The following is a 19,450-nucleotide window of genomic DNA, read 5'->3' as shown; positions in this document are numbered from 1 at the left end:
GGCGGGCGGAGCGGCACCTGGGGCGGGCGGGACCGCGGGGCCCCGCGCGTGGGGACGTGGCTGCGGGACCGGGGGCAGCGGCGGGGCGGGATGCGACTACGGGAGTGCGGTGGGCGATCTAACACTGCTGGAACGAAACAGCGGCGCGATAAGGACATCGTAATAACACAGCTATGTATTAAAACCACATTATCTGCTTTTCAACCGTAAAGTCAGGGGAGAGCGCGAACGCAGTCCCCCACTACCACAAATTATGCAGTCGAGTTTCCCGCATTTGGGGAAATCGCAGGGGTCAGCACACCCGGAGTGCAAAGGATGAGCCTCGCCCTGGGAAAACCACCTGCTTGATCATGGTGTCTCCCCTGCCAGGTAAGTATGAGTTGCTACTCAGCCCCGCCCCGGCCCCCGCCGCCGCACTCCCTTCAAACACACGGCGACGCCGCGCCCGCCCCGAGCCGCCGCTGTTCCCGCTCCTTCCCGCCCGCCCACTCTGTGGCGGCGCCCTCGCAGCGCCCGTCTCTGCCCGCGACCTCCGGTGTGGCGGGGCGATTGTGTCCCGTGGTGCCGCGGTCGGTGTCTAATTTGCATGGCCCCACCTGTTTCTCACTAGACCACGCCTCTTTACCATCCTTACCTCTGCCAGGTGGGGAGGGGCGGGGGAGCGTCCGCTGCGCCGCCAGGGGGCGCTGTCTTGAGCGCGTGCATAGGGGCGGGGTCTGGCGGGAGGGTCGGGGCCAGGCTGTTCGCGCAGCTGCCGGCAGAGCCGCTTCGAGGTCTCATGGGCGGGGTCTAATTAGGAAAGGGGCGGGAGAATGCAAAAAAGAGGCGTGGTCTAGTGGTAAACAGGTGGGGCCATGCAAATCAGACACCGACCGCGGCACCACGGGACACAATCGCCCCGCCACACCGGAGGTCCGGCAGAGACGGGCGCTGCGAGGGCGCCGCTAGGCGGCTCAGCGTGGGGCGGGCGGGAAGGAGCGGGAGCAGCGGCGGCTCGGGGCGGGCGCGGCGTCGCCGTGTGTTTGAAGGGAGTGCGGCGGCGGGGGCCGGGGCGGGGCTGTGGAGCAACTCATACTTACCTGGCAGGGGAGACACCATGATCAAGCAGGTGGTTTTCCCAGGGCGAGGCTCATCCTTTGCACTCCGGGTGTGCTGACCCCTGCGATTTCCCCAAATGCGGGAAACTCGACTGCATAATTTGTGGTAGTGGGGGACTGCGTTCGCGCTCTCCCCTGACTTAACTGTGCAAAAAACAGGTACTGCATATGTATTATCCTAATGCGATGTCTCTTATTTATTCTAACTGCTTTCGTCTGCTTTAGTTGGATCGCGTACGGGACCCTTCGGCTGCACCAACACTCTCCTGGAACTGCTCTGCCCCCGAAGGTGCTGCAGGGCCAGAGATTACGGGCTTTCCGCCAGAAGCCGCGCTACCCCGGCTGCCAGAACCGCGCCCAGCGGTGTCGCTATTTCCCCCGGGATGAGCCCGGGGAAGATCCTTGCTTGAACCGGGAGGAGAGGGGCCAGGCAGAGCTGGGCAGAAGCGCCTGCATTCCCAAGGGAAGCACGGAGCAGAGACCGTGGTACTACAGGGTGTCTGGCTATGCAGAAGCACTCACATTCCCAAGGGAGGCACAGAGCAGAGCCCACAGTGCCAGAGGATGTATGGCCGCAGCACAGAAGCAGACAAGGCATTTTTTGGGGGGGTCAGTTTATTGGTGTCCGTGCAGCCACATCTCCTACTGATCCACGTTCTTTACGCGCAGGACGACGGGCACGGAGGTGCAGGGGATCATGCCCAGGTCTGTGATGACCAGATCCACCAGGTCGGGAGGCGTCACATCGTAGACCAGGTTGAGGAGGCGCAGGGACTTGTTCTCTGCCCAGCCGCCCAGCTGCGCCTGGCCCTTCCGCAGCACGATCAGGTCGTCGGGATCATCTGCAGAGAGAGGAGCAGCCGGTGGGATCAGGAGAGGAACGACACCTCTCCATTCTGTCCTCCCAAGTGGTGGCCCCTCGGCCAGGAAGGGCAATGACAGGGCAGACTGCTCCGTCCCAGCCAGCAGCGGGAAGAGGGAGTGGGTCCCAGGTGGGAGGAAGGGGATAGAAGCCGTACCCAGCTCGTTGGAGACAAAAGAGTCCGTCTGCACGCGCTCGCAGAACTTGTAGGTCTCACAACACACCAAGACGGGGACATTGTAGGCCTTGGAGACCAGCGCTATCTGGGATGTCCCCACCCGGGACATGACGGAGCCGTTGGCCAGGAGTGCGTGGGCTCCCAGCAACACTTTGGACACCTGTGAGGCAAAGCACAGGGAAGAATTTCTTCATCATAAGAGTGGTGAGGCCCTGGCCCAGGTTGCCCAGCAGGGTGGCTGCCCATCCCTGGTTCAAGGCCAGGTTGGATGGGGCCTTGGGCAGCCTGATCTAGTGGAATGTCCCTGCCCATGGCAGGGGGTTGGAACTAGATGATCTTTAAGGTCCCTTCCAACCAAAACTATTCTATGATCCATGAGTGCTTTTAATCCTGCCGCACCTCCCACCGCCCTCGGCACGGCCCCACTCTTCCCTCACCTCTGGCAGCACATAGGAGATGGCGTTGATCATCACATAGGTGCAGTGGATGCCCTGACGCACCAGCCGCCGCAGCGTCTCCCGGCCCTCCAGCCGCGGCCGGCTGTCCACCACAATCACACGGAACGCCCGGCCCATCTTCGCGTGGGCATCGCACAGTGTGCGGTTCACGAGGGAAGAGCTGACAGACAACAGCGAGGAGCCCACGTGGCTACTCCAGCCACCCCGCGCTGCCAGCATCGCCCCGAGACACAGCCCAGCACCAGGGCTCCCTGTGGCGCTGGCTCCGGCACAGGGTTCATCAGATGCCAGCCAGGCAGGAGCTTTCCTGAAGGCCAGGCATGGGCTCGCCCAGGAAACAGTTCTGAAGCACCCAATGGCAGGGGCTGGTGGCCAGCAGGTGCAGCAAAGCAGGCATTGTGATAGCCTGTCTGCCACCATGGTTCCCTGGGCACATCCAGCCCACATGGAATGATGCCTCTTACCCAGGTACATCCAGCCCACATGGAGCAACGCCTCATATCCAGGCACCGCCAGCCCACAGGGAGCGACGTCTCTTTAAGGTCCTTTCCCACCCAAACGATTCCATGATTCTACAATTCTGTTTCTGATCTCTGGACCCAGGGCCACAATCCCTCCCTCCCTCTTGGTTAGTGACTTTCCCAGCCTTGGAAAACTGCTTTTGCAAGAGCTTCCTGTGTTCCCTCAATTGCTCCCGCTCCTTTTTCCACGTGCTGGCCTGTCTGCCCTGGCCCCCTCTTACCATCCGTACACCAGGATCACATCGTTGTCATTTATCTTCTCAAAGGCAGACCTGGAAATGGCTTCAGCTGCCAGAAGAATCTTCTCCCGCAGGTATTTGTCGATGGTGTCCTGCAGCTTCTCCTTCGCCTGCGGAGACAGTGCCACCACATACAGTGTGGATGCTCTGCTGTCCCTCACGGGCGCAGCTCTGTCTGCAAGCTGAGAGCCCTGCCCTGCTGCCAGTCAGCTTGTGCACCAAACGGCTCCTTCCCCTGGGACAGGGGCTCTGCAGGGTACACACTTCTCCTGTCCTAGCAGATCACAGCGCCTCACCGCGTGTCCCAGCTGCCATCAGGATTTCCCCAGCTCTCCCCACACCTCCAAGGGCAGTTGCTCTGGTCATCCCATGATTTTACCGCTCAGACTCCCACCCAGCCCCTCTCTGCCCACTGCCCATGCTACCACAGGGGTCCTCCTGCTGCATCCCACCAACCTAGCCCTTGCTCCACACCCATTGGGCTCCTGTGGAGCTTTTACCACAGGATGTAGCCAGAGCATTGAGCAAACAAGTTCTTCTTGCCCAGAGAAGTGGTGGCTGCTCTGTCCCTGGAGGTGTTCAAGGCTAGGTTGGATGGGGCTTTGAGCAACCTGATCCAGTGGGAGGTGTCTCTGCCCATGGCAGGGGGTTAGAAATTGATGAGCTTTGAGGTCCCTTCCTACCCAAATCATTCCATGGATCCATGATTCTTCATCCGTGACTTTACTGGTGCTGTCAAACAGCGGGCTCACAAGAACTCCTGGTGGGAAGGGCAGCTCTCAGTGCCTGGCTGACATGGCCCTTGTGGCCATCCTGCAAGGCACAGCACCAGCTGAACCAGTCCACAGGTCCTCTAGCTGCTCTGGAGTCTCTTCTCCAGGCGCAGGCAGCTTCTCCCATTGTACGCCCCTGCTTCTCAGGAGACACAGTCATAGAATCATGGAATTGTGGAATGGTTTGGGTTCCAAGGGCCATCAAAGTCCATCCAATTCTAGCCCCCTGCCATGGGCAGGGACACCTCCCAAGGGATCAAGCCTTCAACACCTCCAGGGACGGGGCATCCACCACTTCTCTGGGCAACCTGGGCCAGGGCCTCCCCACTCTCACAGGAAAACATTTCTTCTTAAGATCTCATCTCAGTCTCCCCTCTTGCAGCTGAAAACCATTCCCTCTCATCCTATCCCTGCACCCCCTGATCAAGAGCCCCTCCCCAGCTTTCCTGGAGCCCCTTTCAGTACTGGGAGCTGCTCTAAGCTCTCCCCACAGCCCCTCTTCTCCAGGCTGAACAACCCCAACTCTCTGCCTTTCCTCATACAGGAAGTGCTCCAGTCCTCAGATCATCTCCGTGGCCTCTTCTGGATTTGCTCCAACAGATCCATGTTCTTCCTGTGCTGTCCTACCAGCCCAGAACTGGCTGTAGTGTCTGGGCCCCTCCGGGTGGCTATGGCCACCGAGCCCACTGGCAAAACCCATGGTCATGTCTTCTGCCTCTTCTCCTCTGCCTCATCCCACCAGTTGTCCCAGCTCATCCCTTGCTGGGGCCGTCCCTCCGACATGCCTGCAGCCAGAGCCACTTCAGTGCCACCAGTCACAGCAGAGAGCAGGTCCCAGCCGCTCGCATGCGGCCACTTACCTCCTCTTCTCTCAGCGTGTCAGGGAGGCTGGAAATCTCCTTCTTGAGGAACTTAATGGCATTGCCCATGCTGGCAGAGAGGGGCCGGCACTGGTTCAGGAAGCTGCAAGGAGGAGACGGGCTGAGCTCCAGGGCAGCCGGGAGGGCAGGGACAGGAAGAAGGGAGGACACAGATGGGCTGGGGGCGGTGGGCAGGGAGGCAGAACGCAGAGCTCCGGGAAAATCAGCCCAGTTTGGGTCGACATCAACCCAGAGAGGCGACTGACAGACCGCTCCGTGTCCTCACCTGATGTGTGGCTTCAGCTTGGCCACCAGGTCCCGTGACAGCTCCTCGTTCGGGGGAGTCGAGTAATCCCGGATCAGCTGGGACAAGAAGGAAGAGAGTGTGAGTTCAGGGCACCTGCCTCTCTGGCTGGGCATGGCACACAATCAACCTTTCCCAGGATGCTGTGGGCCAGGCGCCAGCAGGTGCCAACCAGTTCGGAACACTTCCTCAGGTGAGGAAAGGGCTGTTCCAGGAAACATGGGATGGGAACTCAAAGCTCATGCAAATTTCCATGGGCAGGGACACCTTCCATTCGACCAGGTTAGGGAACTCCAATCCACAGCATGAGAACGGGATCCGAGCTGGATCCAGCCCCAGGCAGGGTGGAAAGGCAGAGGCTGGTGATGGCTGAGCATGGACACAGCCGCAGCAGTCGGGGAGCAGGGAGAGATCCCTGCTGCCTGGTGGGTACCTGCTCACCTACCTGTTTGAAGACCTCCAGCAGGGCGATGCAGCGGGCATTGGAGCCGTTGATGATGCCCTGGGAGTACTGGAGGCCGAGCCGCACCACAGCCGGGTGGATGACAGTGGAGGGGATGCTGCAGGGACAGGCGGGAGAGCTGCCAGCTTTGGCCCCTGACAGCCCAGCAGCAATGACCTCACGCCAGGCTCCCGCTCCCAGGGACAGCCCAAGGGTAAAGCGGTCAGTCTGGCCCTTGATTGCTCCACCACCCCACACCAGGGCTCCGCTCTCAGAGATGGCCCAAGAATGAAGTAGTCAGCCCAGACCCTGCTCACTCTGACCAGAGGAGTCAGGACAACCCCACAGCCTCTTCTCCTGCAACCAGCACTGCCCAAGGACAGGTCTGGTCTCCTCCCCATCATCGGCTGCCCCTGTCACCACTCCTCAAAGAGAGAAGAGGGGTCTCCTCTATGGAATCACTGAGGTTGGAAAAGACCTCCAAGATCATCAAGTTCCAACACTCCTGTGCCAACCAAACCATGTCCACATGCGACAACTACATGGTCCCCTCCAGGAACACGGACTCTACCATCACCCTAGGCAGCCTCTGCCAGGGCTTCACCACTCCTTCTCCGAAGGAATTGCTCCTGATACCCAGTCTAAACTTTCCCTGGTGCCAACACCCCACCAACCTCCAGGAGACCCATTATAGACATTTTTCAGCTGGCCAAGCTGGAGCCAAACGATTGCCCAGAGGCTGGGCTGGGGAGGCCACTCACCTCATCTGCTGCGTCAGTGGCTTATTCCGGCTGTACTGGTGCAAGTGGGAGAACAGGTTGACCTTGGTGCCATAGTCCTGACGCAGGGGCACCTGCAGCCATGCAGCAGTGATGATGGCTCATCCCAGCCCACCATGCAGCCCTGCTTGCTCCAGTGCTACCAGTCCCAACAAAATAGGTCCCAGTCCCACCACACGTGCAGCCTGACCCCCATCATACAACCCTCCTTACTCCAATGCCATTAGTCACACTAGAACAAGTCCCAGTCCCACCACACAACCCTGCTCATTCCAGTGCCACCAGTCCCACCACTACAGGTCCCAGTCCCACCATTCTCCCACCTGCTGCCGCTCCAGCTTCTTGGCCAGCTTCCTCTGGGCGGCAGGATCATCCACCTGCACATGCTCTGGCAGCCGCTTCACCACTGTGGGACAGCGGGCACATCAGCGTGAGGCAGTGCCACAGTGCTCCGAGCTTTGGGAATCTCACAGCAGCACAGCACTGAGGGGCTGGGACAGGATGGGACCACGGCTCCCGGGGCCCTGGGACACGACGGGACCACGGCTCCCAGGGGCGCTGGGATGGGATGGGACGGGACCATGGCTCCCAAAGGTGCTGGGACAGGATGGGACTACCACTGCTATGGGTGCCCACTCCATCCCACCCACCCGCCTTCATGCCCCGTGTCCGTACCGGCCTGTGGCTCCGTGGGTGCCATCCTGGGCTTGGTAGGCACAGGTGCCTGGCCCAGCTCTGCTTTCCTTGCCTGCTTTTGGGCCCGCTCGGCTTCCTGCTTGGCACGGCGCTCCGCTCGCAGCTCCGCTTTGCTCTTGCCCGCTGTGGGCTTCTCACCATCGGTGGGGCCATCGGCCGAGGGGGACACGGGAGACACAGCTGCTGTGGGAGAGGGGAGGAGAAAGTCTGTGTTTGGCCTCCAGCACCAGGAGATGCAAGATGAGACACAGAGACCCTCATCTGCATGGAGTCTGCCCAAAGAGGGGCAGGGGGACAAAACCCTGCGTCCTCCAGCACTGCACAGTTGTGATGGGGACCACCATGCAAGTGCCATGTCCAAGTGGGAAGGGGACCAGATATCCCAATCTCCATTCCTGCAGGATATGGGGTGCCAGGACTCAGGTAAATGGAGACAGGACACACCAGAGGTCCCAGCACATCCTCTCCCAATCTCCATCTCTGCAGGATATGGGCACTTGGGGTGCCATGACTCGGGTGGGGGGAGGTGGAACACTCCAGAGGCCCCACCAGGGTCTCTCCAGATCTCCATCCCTACCAGATGCAGGCACTCTACGTACCAGGACTCAGGTCTGGGGAGGTCGGACACCCTGAAGGTCCCACCACAGCCTCTCCCAATCTCCATTCCTGTAGGATATGGGCACTTGGGAACACCAGGACACAGGTGCGTGGAGGTAGGACACCCTGGAGGTCCCATCACAGCCTCTCCTGGTCAGAGGCCGCTCCTGGCTTGGGGCTGTTCCAGCCAGAGGGGTTCCCAGTCTGGCAGAACTCATTCCATTCGTGGTGCTGGAGGGCTCTGCCGCAAGGATCTCCAGGCCAGGGGGTGCCTCGGGGGGGTGGGTGCTCACCCTGGGGCTGCCCTGGTCCGGGGGGCGTCCCCAACTCTGGGGGCTTGGCCACCAGCCCCTTCTCACTCCTCTTCTTTTTCTTCTGTTGCTTCTTCTCCTTCCGCAGCTGCAGCTTCTCCTCCTGGGAGAGCTCCAGGGCCTGTGGGCACAGACTGTCAGGCAGGCCCCAGCCCCACACCGATCCCAGCTCCTGGCCCCCAGCCCCGTGTTGACCTTCAGCCCTGCTTTTGCCCCCTGCCCCATATAAGCCCCCGGCCCCGCATGTGCCCCCACCCCAACATGTGCCCAACCCCACTTGCACCCCTAGCCCCACTCCTGCCCCTAGCCCCATATGTACCCCCAGCCCCTGACTCTCAGCCCCACGCTGCCCAACCCCATGTGTGCCCCAGCCCCACTCCAATCCCGGCTCACACTCTCAGCCCCACTCCCACCCCAAACCCCATACGTGTGCCCAACCCCGACCCCCAGCCCCACACTACCCCCAGCACCAATGTCACCCGCAGCCCTTGACTCCCTTGGCTCCCAGTCCCAGCCCCACTCCTACCCCACTCCATCTCCAGCCCCACGCGTGCCCCCAGCACCGCTCACGCCCTGCTCCTGCCCCCAGCCCTGCTCCTGAACCCCAGCCCTAGTCCTACCCCCAGCCCTTGATCCCCAGCCCCACTCTAATCCCGACTCCTGCCTCCTGCCCCACTCCCGCCCCCCCCACCCCCACTGCTGCCCCACTCTGCCCAACCCCACATGTGCCCTCAGCCCCGCTCCCGCCCCACTCCTCTCCCGCCCCACTGGCCTGCGCTCCGGGCGCTGCTCCGGTGGCCGCACCTGGAACGAGGTGGGGGTGAGCGGGGCCGCAGCCGGTTCCCCGCTCCGTCCCGCCGCCACCGCCCCCGGTCCCGTCCCCGATCTCACCTCCCACCGCCCGCTCCGCCATCGCCCCACTCGTTCCGCCCCACAGCGCGCCCTGCCGGCCGGAGGGAGGAGTGCGCCGTGACGTCAGACCCGTGACGTCAGACCCGTGACGTCAGACCCGTGGCGGGGGCGGGGAGGCCGTTCCCGTACCCCGGGGTGTCCACACCCCAGCGATATGTTTGGTCCCCTGACTCCCCCCTAATCCTCGGCGGGGGCTGCTGGGGGAACACCGGGAAAGGGGGGGAACCGGGAAAAGGGGGCACCGGGAAAGGGGAGGAACTGGGAAAGAGGGGGGGACTGGGAAAAGGAGGGGAACCGGGAAAGGGGGGACACCGGGAAAGGGAGGAAGCGGGAAAGGGGGGGATACCAGGAAAGTCAGTGCTGTCCCTGGAACAGCACGGCAGTGCTGTCCCTGGAACAATGTCCCCAGGGCAGTAGGTGCTGAGCACCCTCCCTGAGTGGGTGGCAGCACTGTCCCTGGAGCAGGGTCTGGCCCCTCTCTGGGGGCTCTCCTGACCCTCTTGGACACTTAGAGCAGCGTTCAGCCCTGTGCTTCCTCCAGGACTTTGTCCCCAAGATCCGCAACAGATCCTTGGCTGGGGGAAGCCCTGGCCCCCGGTGCTGGAGGGGAGCTTGGGTGCAGCTGAACCGGGAAAAGGGGGCACCGGGAAAGGGGAGGAACTGGGAAAGAGGGGGGGACTGGGAAAAGGAGGGGAACCGGGAAAGGGGGGACACCGGGAAAGGGAGGAAGCGGGAAAGGGGGGGATACCAGGAAAGGGAGGAATCGGGAAAAGGGGGAGACACGGGGTGATGAGGGACGCCGGGAAAAGGGGGAGGCACGGGGAGAGGGGCTGACACCGGGAGGAGAGAGGAACACGGGAGGGCACCGGGGAGGGGATAGCACCGGGAAAGGGGCGGAACCGGCAAAGGGGGGCCACCGGGAGAAGAAGGGGCACCGGGAAAAGGGGGAGCACAGGCAGAATGGGGGGGACCGCGGAGGGGGCACCCGCCAAAGCAGCGGCCCAGGGCGGGGGGGACAGCGGAGGGCGCTCGGGGCGGGCGGTGCACCGGAGGGGCGGCCCCGGGCGGAGGCGGTACCGGAGGGTCCCGGGGCGGAGCGGGGCGGCCCCGGGGCGGGGCCGGAGAGTCCCGGAGGGCGGTCCCGCAGCCCCGGCCCGAGATGGCGGCGCAGGGCAGGTAGCGGCCCCGCCATGCACTTCTCCATCCCCGAGACCGAGACCCGCGCCGGGGACGGCGGCGCCGCCTACGTGGTGAGCGGGGACCGGGGGCAGCGGGGGGGGACAACGGCCGAGGGGGGGACAGCAGGAAAGGGGGGGCAATGGGCATGGAGGGGATAACGGCCAAGGGGCGGGGGATGGGGGGACACCGGGCGGGGGGGGGCTGACAACGGCCAGGGAGGGGGGTACAGCGGGAAAGGTGGGGGACAGCAGGAAGGGAGGGACCACGGCCAAAGAGGGGACATCAGCCAAGGGGGGGGACACACACATCAGGAAAGGGGGGTAATGGCAAAAGGGTAGGGGGACAGCAGGCAGATGGGGGGACACCGGGCAGAGAGAGGGTTGACAGCAGCCAAGGAGTGGGGGGGACAGCAGGTAAGGCGGGGGACAACAGCCAAGGTGGGGGGAGACAGCAAGAAAGGGGGGGGACAACGGCCAAGGAGTGGGGGAGACAGCAGGAAAGGGGGGGCAATGGCGAAGGAGTTGGGAACAGTGGGCGGACTGGGGGGAAAGCAGGCAGAGAGAGGGTTGACAACGGCCAAGGAGGGGGAGGACAACAGGAAAGGGGGGGGGGCAGTGGCCAAGAAGTGGGGGTCAGCAGGCTGGGGGGGGACTGTGGCCAAAGAGTTTTGGGGAGCAGCGGGCAGATGGGGGGACAGCAGGCAGAGAGGGGGTTGACAGTGGCCAAGGGGTTGGGGACAGGAGGCAAAGGGGGGGTAACAACAGGCAAGTGGAGGGACAACAAGGAGGAGAGAGGACAATGGCCAAGGGGGGGGCAGGCAGCAGGAAAGGGGGGTCAATGGCCAAGGGGTGGGGAGGGAACAGTGGGCAGAGAGGGGATTGACAACGGCCATGGGCTTAGGGGACAGCAGGCAAGGGAGGGTAGCAGTGGCCAAGGGATGGGGGGGACAGCAGGAAAGGGGGTTGACAACGGCCTCAGAGGGGAGGGAACAGCGGGCAGATGGGGAGGACACCCGGGCAGAGAGGGGGTTGACAATGGCCAAGAGGTGGGGAGACAGCAGGAAAGAGGGGGCAGTGGCCAAGGAGGGGACAATGTCCAAGGGTGGTGGCACAGCAGGAAAGGAGGGGGAGGACAAGGGAGAGGGAGGACAACGGCCACGGGGTGAGTGGACAGTGGGTGGGACACAAGGGCCAAGGGGTGGGGGACACGGGCAGGGGGGACACAACAGGTGGTGGAGTGGACACAGTGGGCAGGAGGGGCACAGTGGGCAGAGCAGGGGACAGTGGTCAAGGCAGGGGGACACTGATCGCAGGGGGGATGACAGTGGTCACAGGGGGAGGGGGGGATGGCGGGCAGGGGGACATAGTGATCACAAGATGGGGAGACTCTGGTCAAGGAGGGGGGCAGGTGGGGGACAGTGGGCAGAGGAGGACAGTGGTCAAGGAGGGGACACAGAGTGCAGAGGGCCCTTCTGAGGGGCCCAGTGCATCCTGGCCCGCCAGCCCATCCGTGTCCATTTGTCCATCCGTCCTAGCTTCCTGTTTTGCTCGGCTCGCCGTGAACGCCCTCCGGCTTGGCAGCTCCCCCTGGAGAGGGTCTCTGCTGAGCCCTCTCCCTGGATGGCAGCGCCATCCATGAAGCAGGGTCTGGCTGTGGGGCGGTGGGTGCTGAGCCCCCTCCCCGGGCGGCAGTGCTGTCCCTGGAACAATGTCCCCAGGGCAGTAGGTGCTGAGCACCCTCCCTGAGTGGGTGGCAGCACTGTCCCTGGAGCAGGGTCTGGCCCCTCTCTGGGGGCTCTCCTGACCCTCTTGGACACTTAGAGCAGCGTTCAGCCCTGTGCTTCCTCCAGGACTTTGTCCCCAAGATCCACAACAGATCCTTGGCTGGGGGAAGCCCTGGTCCCCGGTGCTGGAGGGGAGCTTGGGTGCAGCTGTGATTCTGGGTGGGAGCTGGGGACCCATGGAGGCCCTTGGCATCCATCAGGTCCTCTGCAGGGACTCTAAGCAACAGGATTGTTTCTTTGGGGCTGAAACATGGAATGGGAAGCCAGTGTGGGATGCAGTGTGTACTGGACACGTGGCTTTTGGGATCAGGAGGAGGCTTGAAGCTTCCAGTGAGTAAAAAGCCACAGCGGGCACTGCTCGAACTGCGATCTTTGGCTAGGGGTGCTCCATCTGCTCCCTGAGGGGATTCTTGGGAGGTTTGTCTCTTTCTGGGCTGCGGCTTCTCCCTAGGGTGGCCCTGGAGCCCCTCCATCCACTAGGAGCTGGGATCTGATTGCTGCCTCTCCTGCAGGCCTACAACATCCATGTGAATGGGGTGCTGCACTGCCGGGTGCGCTACAGCCAGCTCCTGGGGCTGCACGAGCAGGTAGGGATCCGGCTGACAGCCTCCCATCCCATGGGATTGCACTGTGTTGGTGGGGTGCTGGGCTCCGGGTACCGCTGCCACAGAGCCAGAGCATTGGGTGCTGCCAGCCAGGGTGTTCTCTTCTTGGCATTGGGCTCCTCCTCTCCTGCTCCATGGTCACCCAGCTGGGTTCTTCTGAGCTGCCCACTGCTCATTGGGATGAAAGATGCGGGCGAGCTCTCCCATCCCTTGCCAGGGCTCTGGGAAGCGGCTGGGGTGGGTGTCAGAGCAGCCCCTGTCACCATGGGGGCTCTCCCAGCGATCTGCTCTCTCCCCAGCTGCGGAAGGAGTATGGCGCCAATGTGGTCCCAGCCTTTCCCCCAAAGAAGATCTTCACGCTCACACCAGCAGAAGTAGAGCAGCGCCGGGAGCAGCTGGAGAAGTACATGCAGGCTGGTAAGCTGTGTCTGCTCCATGCCATGGCACCCTGGGCACGGCCCGCATCCTCCTCCCCACACTGCTCCGCTTGCTGCAGCCCATCCCGGTGCTCCCAGTTTCGCTCTGATCACAGCTGGGATGCTAGCTCCTCCCTCCCAGTCCTTTCCAGGTGCTTCTCCTTGCCAAGCTGCTCCGCTTGCTGCCACCTATCCCAGTGCTCCCAGTCTCACTCTGGTCATAGCTGGGGTGCCAGTTCAGACATCCAAGCCCATTCCTGGTGCTGCTCTGCTTGCTGTGCTCATCCCTTGGGGAAGGGCTTTTCACAAAGGCATGTAGCAATAGGACATGGGGAAATGGCTTTAAATCGGAGAGGGGAAGATACAGACTAGACATAAGGAGGAAATTTTTCATGAGAGTGGGGAAACACTGGCACAGATTGCCCAGGGAAGTTGTGGCTGCCCCATCCCTGGAGGTGTTCAAGGTCAGGTTGGATGGGCTTTGGGCAGCCTGATCTAGTGGGATGTCCCTGGCAGTGGGGTTGGAACTAGATGATCTTTGAGGTCTCTTCCAACTCAAACCTTTCTATGGTTCTATGACCCCAGTGCTCCCAGTCTCGCTTTGGTCACAGCTGGGATGCCAGCTTCTCCATCCCAGCCCCTTCCTAGACGCTGGCAGAGGTGGAGTCTCCAGTTCCAGGTGTCCATGGCTGCTTGGATGCTCATCCTACACACAGCACACACTCTGTCTGGGTGCTAACCAAGGGGCTCCAGTGTGTACATGGCTCCCTGCCCCTTCCTGCACCGTTTGTGACTCTGCTTGCCTTCCACCTGCAGTGCGGCAGGATCCGATGCTGGGAGGCAGTGAGACCTTCAACAGCTTCCTGCGCAAAGCCCAGCAGGTGAGGAGGCAGGAGCTGTGGGTTGCGGTGGGATGCCAGGGATAAGTGATGACCACTGGGTCTCTCATACTGCCAGGAAGTGTGAGCGTTGCCAGGGTGGTGGAGGGGCTGGGGTCCCAATCCTGTTTCTCTCTCCAGGAGACACAGCAGATCCCCACAGAGGAGGTGGTGCTGGAAGTGCTGCTTTCCAATGGCCAGAAGGTCAAGGTCACCATCCTGACCTCAGACCAGACGGAGGACGTCCTTGAGGTGCCAAAGCGCGTGTGCTGGGCAGGATGAGCCCCTCCTGCCACGTTTTGGGGTTTCCCACTCATTCATAGAGTCATGGAATGGTTTGGGTGGGAAGTGACCTCAAAGCCCATCCAGTTCCACTCCCTGCCATGGGCAGGGACACCTCCCACTGGATCAGGTTGCTCAAAGCCCCATCCAGCCTGGCCTTGAACACCTCCAGGGATGGGGCAGCCACCACTTCTCTGGGCAACCTGGGCCAGGGCCTCACCACCCTTACAGGAAAACATTTCTGCCTAAGACTTCACCTCAATGTCTTCCAGCTTCAAACCATTCCCCTCGTCCTATCCCTTCACTCCCCAATCAAGAGCCCCTCTCCAGCTTTTCTGGAGCCCCTTTCAGCACTGGAAGGCTGCTCTAAGGTCTCCCTGCAGCCTTCTCTTCTCCAGGCTGAACAACCCCAACTCTCTCAGCCTGGCCTCATACAGGAGGTGCTCCAGCCCTTGCATCATCTATGTGTCGTCTTCTGGACTCGCTCCAACAGATACATGTCCTCCATGCGCTGGGTTCCCTCAGCCTGGCAGCCCCCTGCCTCATCTCCCCCCCGGAGCAGGGTTATCCCAAAGGCCAGAGTGCTACGGAGCTGGAAGGGCTGTGCTGATGTGCTCGTGCCCCTCTCTGGGCCCAGGGTGATACCAGGAGGTTCCAAGCTGTTCCATGGTGGCAGTGATGCCCTGGTCCCCATTTGTCCCCTGTCCCCCAGTGCCCTGGGCCCCAGCACAGCAGAGGTGCTACCTTCCTGCTTCCTGCCTGTTGGGAAGCCCCAAGATGCAACCAGGCCAGATTTGCCGCGGGATAAGGATGTATATGTGCTTCTACTCTGCAAGAAATGGTGACCTCCTGCTCTCACTTCCAGGCTGTAGCTTCCAAGCTGGATTTGCCGGATGACCTGGTGGGATACTTCAGCCTCTTCCTCGTGAGGGAGACCACGGACGGAGGTTTCTCCTGTGAGTAAAGCTGAAACGTTGTAAGAGCTGTGGCCCAATGGCTGCCCTGTGGAGCAAGCACTGTGTGCTTGGCCCTGCTGGCCCTGTTCTGGCTGGGGGGGATCCAGCGAGCTCTCCCGGGTGCTGGCTGGGGGTCTGGAGTGCTCCCCCGGGTCCTGGCGGGCGTCCTGGATGCCAGTGGGGGTCCGGAGGGCTCCCCTGGGTGCTGGCAGGGGTCCGGTGGGCTCCCCTGGGTACCAGTGGGGGTCCCACCCTCCCCCCCACCAAGCCATTGCCAAGCTCCAATTCCCCTGCAGTCGTGCGGAAGCTGCAGGAGTTTGAGCTGCCGTATGTGTCCGTCACCAGCCTGCACAACCCCGAGTTCAGGATCATCTTGCGCAAGAGGTGAGCAAGAGCAGCTGCGAGAGCAGCTGTGGGAGCAGTGGGGTCATGTCCAGGGATCCCTGCCTGCCAGCGCTTTGAGATCCTGGGAACAGGACACCAGGGGCTGGGATGCCCTGCTGGGCTAGGCCCCTTCTGCTTTCTCAAACCCAGCTCTTCCCAACTCTGAGAGCTGCCTGAGAGAGAATGGGGCATGGCAACTGTTGGCTTCTGGGGAAATAGCCAGGGAGCCATGCAAGCGCCTTATCCCAGCCTGGGGGGTGTTTTCTTTCCATTGCTGTTGGGAGCTGGTGAATAGGTTGATCCACGTGGTTCCAGTATGAGGACAGGCTGGGAGAGTTGGGGTTGTCCAGCCTGGAGAAGAGAAGGCTGTGAGGACACCTTAGAGCAGCCTTCCGGTATGGAAAGGGGCTCCAGGAAAGCTGGGGAGGGGCTCTTGGTCAGGTAGTGCAAGGATGGGAAGAGGGGAACGGCTGAAAGAGGGGAGACTGAGATGAGATCTTAGGAAGAAATGTTTCTCTGTGAGAGTGGTGAGGCCCTGGCCCAGGTTGCCCAGAGAAGTGGTGGCTGCTCCATCCCTGGAGGTGTTCAAGGTCAGGTTAGATGGGGCTTTGAGCAACCTGATCCAGTGGGAGGTGCCCCTACCCATGGCAGGGGTTTGGAACTGGATGGGCTTTGAGATGCCTTCCAACCCAAACCATTCCATGATTCCATATGATTCCCTCCCAGCTACTGGGACTCCTCCTATGATGATGACGTGATGGAGCATCGTGTGGGGCTGAATTTGTTGTATGCGCAGGTGAGGGTCAGTGTGGCCCGGTGGGGCGAGGAGGGGACCCGCACCCTCTGCTCTGTCCACACGGGCTCTTGGCGTGCTCCGGGCACAACTGCTCTGCTTCTTGTCAGACTGTGTCGGACATTGAGCACGGATGGATCCTCGTCAACAAGGAACAGCACCGGCAGCTGAAGTCCCTGCAGGAAAAAGTCTCCAAGAAGGAGGTAGGTCAGGGCGTGATGCTGGGATGGGAGCATTCCTGGCACCAGTGCCCTGTGAACACACGATGCCGGGTGAGGTGTTAAGGCCAGGTTGGATGGGGCTTGGAACAACCTGATCCAGTGGGAGGTGTGCCTGCCCGTGCAACTGGATGGGCTTTGTGGCCCCTACCAACCCAAACCATTCCATGATTCCCTGTTCCTGAGCTTCCCTGGCTCTGCCCACAGTTCATCCGCCTGGCGCAGACCCTCAAGTACTACGGCTATCTCAAGTTCGACCCCTGCATCACTGACTTCCCAGAGAAAGGATGCCATGTCGTCGTCAGCGCCGGCAACAATGAGCTCAACTTCCAGGTGCGGCTGCCGAACGAGCAGATCAAGGAAGGCAGCTTCAAGGTCACGCGCATGCGGTGCTGGCGGGTGACATCCTCGGTGAGTGCCATGTGCCTGTGGGGAGCAGGGAGGGCTCCTTGCGCTGAGTGGGATCCAGCCGTGCTAGGCTACTCAAGCAGCTCCCCCTGGGAAAAGCGCTGGCTGTGGTGGCTGCTTCCAGCCTGGCTGGAGTGAGGAAGGTCCCAGTCTGCTCTGGGGCTGGGGTGGTCATCCCTGTGAGGACGTTTGAGGGGCTGCTACTGCGAGGAGAGGACCTGATGGTGGTTGAATGCCAGTGGGAGCTGGGAAGAGCATCTAGCTGGTGCTGCTCTTCTTCAGCACAAGGGTCTGGAATGTTGGCTGCTTCCCCTCTGGAGGCTCCCAGGCTCAGCACATGCCCTCGCAGGTGCCGATGAGCAATGGTCCCGCGGGGAGCAGCCCTGGGAAGTCAGAGGTGAAGCTGGAGTTGGCGTTTGAGTATCTCATGAGCAAGGACCGGCTGCAGTGGGTCACCATCACCAGTCCACAGGTAGGGCTGCGTGCGCCGTGCCAGCGGTGGCTGGGGACCGGAGCAGGGCACAGTGCTGTGTCAGGAATGCCACGGGGCACGTGGAGCCTCTGATGCTGTTCCCTTGCAGGCCATCATGCTGAGCATCTGCCTGCAGTCCATGGTGGATGAGCTGATGGTGAAGAAGTCCGGAGGCAGCATCCGGAAGGTGAGCATTGGGGCTGAGTGGTGTCCCCTGGGGTGGGATCCCATCCTGTCCTCCTGTGCCTGGATTCTGTCCTGTCCACCCTGGATGTGGGGATACCATCCTGTCCCTCTCTGGGATGGTGGGTCCTGCCCTGCCCGTGTGGCTCCCTGGGGTCTCTGTGGGACCATCCTTGCCCTCCTTGGGATGGGGCTGTCTGAAGGATCCCTGGGAGCCCCCTCCACCTCTGAAGTGGCCGCAGGGACCCTGGCACTGAGCTCCCTCCCTACAGATGTTCCGCCGGCGTGCAAATGGGGCACTGCGGCGCTCAGACAGCCAGCAGGCCGTGAAGTCACCCCCACTGCTGGTGAGTGCAGCCCTGCAGAAAGGGATTGAAGGGTTCTGGTTGACTGCGAGTTTTTCATGAGCCAGCAGTGAGTCCTGGAGCCAAGAGGGCAGCCCATGTCCTGGGGCGCATCCAGCACGGCATTCCCATCCAGGTGGAGGGAGGGGATTGTTCCACTCTACACTGGTGCAGCCCCACCTCGAGCACTGGGGGCAGTTCTGGGCCCACAGGATAAAAAGACTCTAAAGCTGCTGGAAAGTGTCCAGAGGAGGGCACGGAGCTGGGGAAGGATTTAGAGGGGAAGCGTGTGAGGAGCGGCTGAAGTCACTGGGTCTGCTCAGCCTGGAGAAGACAGAGGGGAGACCTCATCGTGGGCTGCAGCTTCCTCACGTTGTGGAGGAAAAAGAGCAGACGCCGAGATCTTCTCTCCCAAGGGAATGGCAGGATGAGCCGCAGGAGGGTTAGGCTGGACATCAGGAAAAGGTTCTTCCCCCAGAGGGTGGTGGAGGACTGGAACAGCTCCCCAGGGAAGCAGTCATGGAGCCAAGCTTGACAATATTCCAGAAGCATTTAGTCAATACCCTCAGACGTGTGTTGTGAGTGGTGGGGGTGTCCTATGGGACAGGAGATGGACTCGATGATCCTTGTGGGTTCCTTCCAACTTAGGACATCCCATGATTCCATGGCCCATCCTGGGGGCTGGATTCCCTGGGGAGGGAGGGCTGGGGTCCCAGTTCTACCTGATTGCTCTGTCTCCACAGGACTCACCGGACGCCTCCCGTGAGCCAATGGCCAAACTCTCAGTGAGTAGCACGCAGGTGCGTTTGCTGGGAGCACACGGGGCAATGGGGGCTTCTCTGACACTGCTCTCCCCGCAGAGCAAGCTCACCTCTGTCAGCCTCCGAGGGATGAGCCATTCCAGCTCGAATAATGAAGTGGGCGCAAACGACTTCCACGGTAATTACGCCTTTGAGGGCATTGGTGACGAGGATCTGTAGTGCCCCCCTCCCTCGGGCAGCACGGGCCCTCGCCGAGGAATGTACAACCTGCAGCCAGGTTGCAATCAACGTGCCTCTCACCCGCTACATCCGCCTTCCCCGCTCCCTGGGCTGGGGTCTCGCCCCCAGCTCCCCACCACCTTGGGGCTGGGGGCAGCCGAGCCCCTCCTGCTGCTGGCTCCGGCTGGGAGAGGGCTCCTTCCCAAGGGTAGCACGCCGGGGCCCTGGAACGGCATTGCAGCGCCTGGCCCAGCGCGGGGGGCACAGCTGCCCCTCCCCGGCGGTGCCAAGCAGCCCTCATCAGGCTCCGTAACGCCAAATTAGCGCTTAGGTTTCTGCTTGGAGACAGCCGGTGTCTCCCGGGGGCTTGTGCAGAGCCCCCCTCTAACCCGCTCATAGACTCCAGCGTAATCCAGGCTTGTAACCACCTCTCCTGCTGCTCAGACCCACCGGAGCGTGCACGGACAGGAACGATGTTTACACTGCAACGATGATTAAATGGATCCCAATTGGTACTGGGCTGTCATTGGGGTGGCTGCT

General features: G+C 61.8%; 2 protein-coding genes and 2 non-coding genes across 6 annotated transcripts; 2 read left to right on the top strand and 2 right to left on the bottom strand.

Annotated features, from left to right (window-relative positions):
* Nucleotides 1–213: 213 nt before the first annotated feature.
* On the bottom strand, nt 214–377 carry LOC128851937 (U1 spliceosomal RNA). The gene has a single exon (XR_008449467.1). It is a non-coding gene; the product is annotated as a U1 spliceosomal RNA (small nuclear RNA).
* Nucleotides 378–1,071: 694 nt separating this feature from the next.
* On the top strand, nt 1,072–1,235 carry LOC128851933 (U1 spliceosomal RNA). The gene has a single exon (XR_008449463.1). It is a non-coding gene; the product is annotated as a U1 spliceosomal RNA (small nuclear RNA).
* Nucleotides 1,236–1,670: 435 nt separating this feature from the next.
* On the bottom strand, nt 1,671–10,233 carry EIF2B4 (eukaryotic translation initiation factor 2B subunit delta). Of its 3 annotated transcripts, none has more exons than XM_054061881.1 (13): nt 10,107–10,233; nt 8,890–8,921; nt 8,100–8,238; nt 7,189–7,389; nt 6,837–6,919; nt 6,496–6,587; nt 5,738–5,852; nt 5,275–5,351; nt 4,989–5,091; nt 3,338–3,465; nt 2,575–2,755; nt 2,117–2,297; nt 1,671–1,939 (listed from the first exon to the last, which is right to left on the bottom strand). In XM_054061881.1, the coding sequence occupies exons 1-13, from the start codon at nt 10,231–10,233 to the stop codon at nt 1,740–1,742; spliced, it is 1,659 nt and encodes a 552-aa protein (XP_053917856.1). In that variant the 3' UTR covers nt 1,671–1,739. The 3 variants fall into 3 exon arrangements, with proteins under 3 accessions (XP_053917856.1, XP_053917855.1, XP_053917857.1); XM_054061880.1 differs by having other exon boundaries at nt 1,672–1,939; nt 7,189–7,392; XM_054061882.1 differs by lacking the exon at nt 10,107–10,233 and adding an exon at nt 9,009–9,251 and having other exon boundaries at nt 1,673–1,939; nt 7,189–7,392.
* SNX17 (sorting nexin 17) lies at nt 10,149–19,392 on the top strand. The gene is made up of 15 exons (XM_054061886.1): nt 10,149–10,279; nt 12,504–12,578; nt 12,896–13,013; nt 13,829–13,893; nt 14,032–14,142; nt 15,038–15,128; nt 15,425–15,512; nt 16,239–16,308; nt 16,416–16,508; nt 16,731–16,934; nt 17,281–17,403; nt 17,513–17,590; nt 17,859–17,933; nt 18,674–18,715; nt 18,791–19,392. The coding sequence occupies exons 1-15, from the start codon at nt 10,220–10,222 to the stop codon at nt 18,908–18,910; spliced, it is 1,413 nt and encodes a 470-aa protein (XP_053917861.1). The 5' UTR covers nt 10,149–10,219; the 3' UTR covers nt 18,911–19,392.
* Nucleotides 19,393–19,450: the final 58 nt, after the last annotated feature.

Source organism: Cuculus canorus, chromosome 3, assembly GCF_017976375.1.
Source record: "Cuculus canorus isolate bCucCan1 chromosome 3, bCucCan1.pri, whole genome shotgun sequence".
In the NCBI taxonomy this organism is placed as follows: Eukaryota; Metazoa; Chordata; class Aves; order Cuculiformes; family Cuculidae; genus Cuculus; species Cuculus canorus.
Note: the sequence above shows the minus strand (reverse complement) of the source record. Positions and strands in the feature narration are given on the sequence as shown.

What these genes read in the sequence shown, in the direction of transcription:
- SNX17 (XM_054061886.1), top strand. Translation starts at nt 10,220, where the DNA reads ATGCACTTCTCCATCCCCGAGACCGAGACCCGCGCCGGGGACGGCGGC. An exon ending in GGAGAAGTACATGCAGGCTG is followed by an intron (nt 13,014 to 13,828) that starts GTAAGCTGTGTC and finishes TTCCACCTGCAG; the next exon opens with TGCGGCAGGATCCGATGCTG. An exon ending in TCCTGCGCAAAGCCCAGCAG is followed by an intron (nt 13,894 to 14,031) that starts GTGAGGAGGCAG and finishes TTCTCTCTCCAG; the next exon opens with GAGACACAGCAGATCCCCAC.
- EIF2B4 (XM_054061880.1), bottom strand. Translation starts at nt 10,233, where the DNA reads ATGGAGAAGTGCATGGCGGGGCCGCTACCTGCCCTGCGCCGCCATCTC. An exon ending in ACCCACGGAGCCACAGGCCG is followed by an intron (nt 6,920 to 7,188) that starts GTACGGACACGG and finishes GCTGTCCCACAG; the next exon opens with TGGTGAAGCGGCTGCCAGAG. An exon ending in CCACTGACGCAGCAGATGAG is followed by an intron (nt 5,853 to 6,495) that starts GTGAGTGGCCTC and finishes CTGTCCCTGCAG; the next exon opens with CATCCCCTCCACTGTCATCC.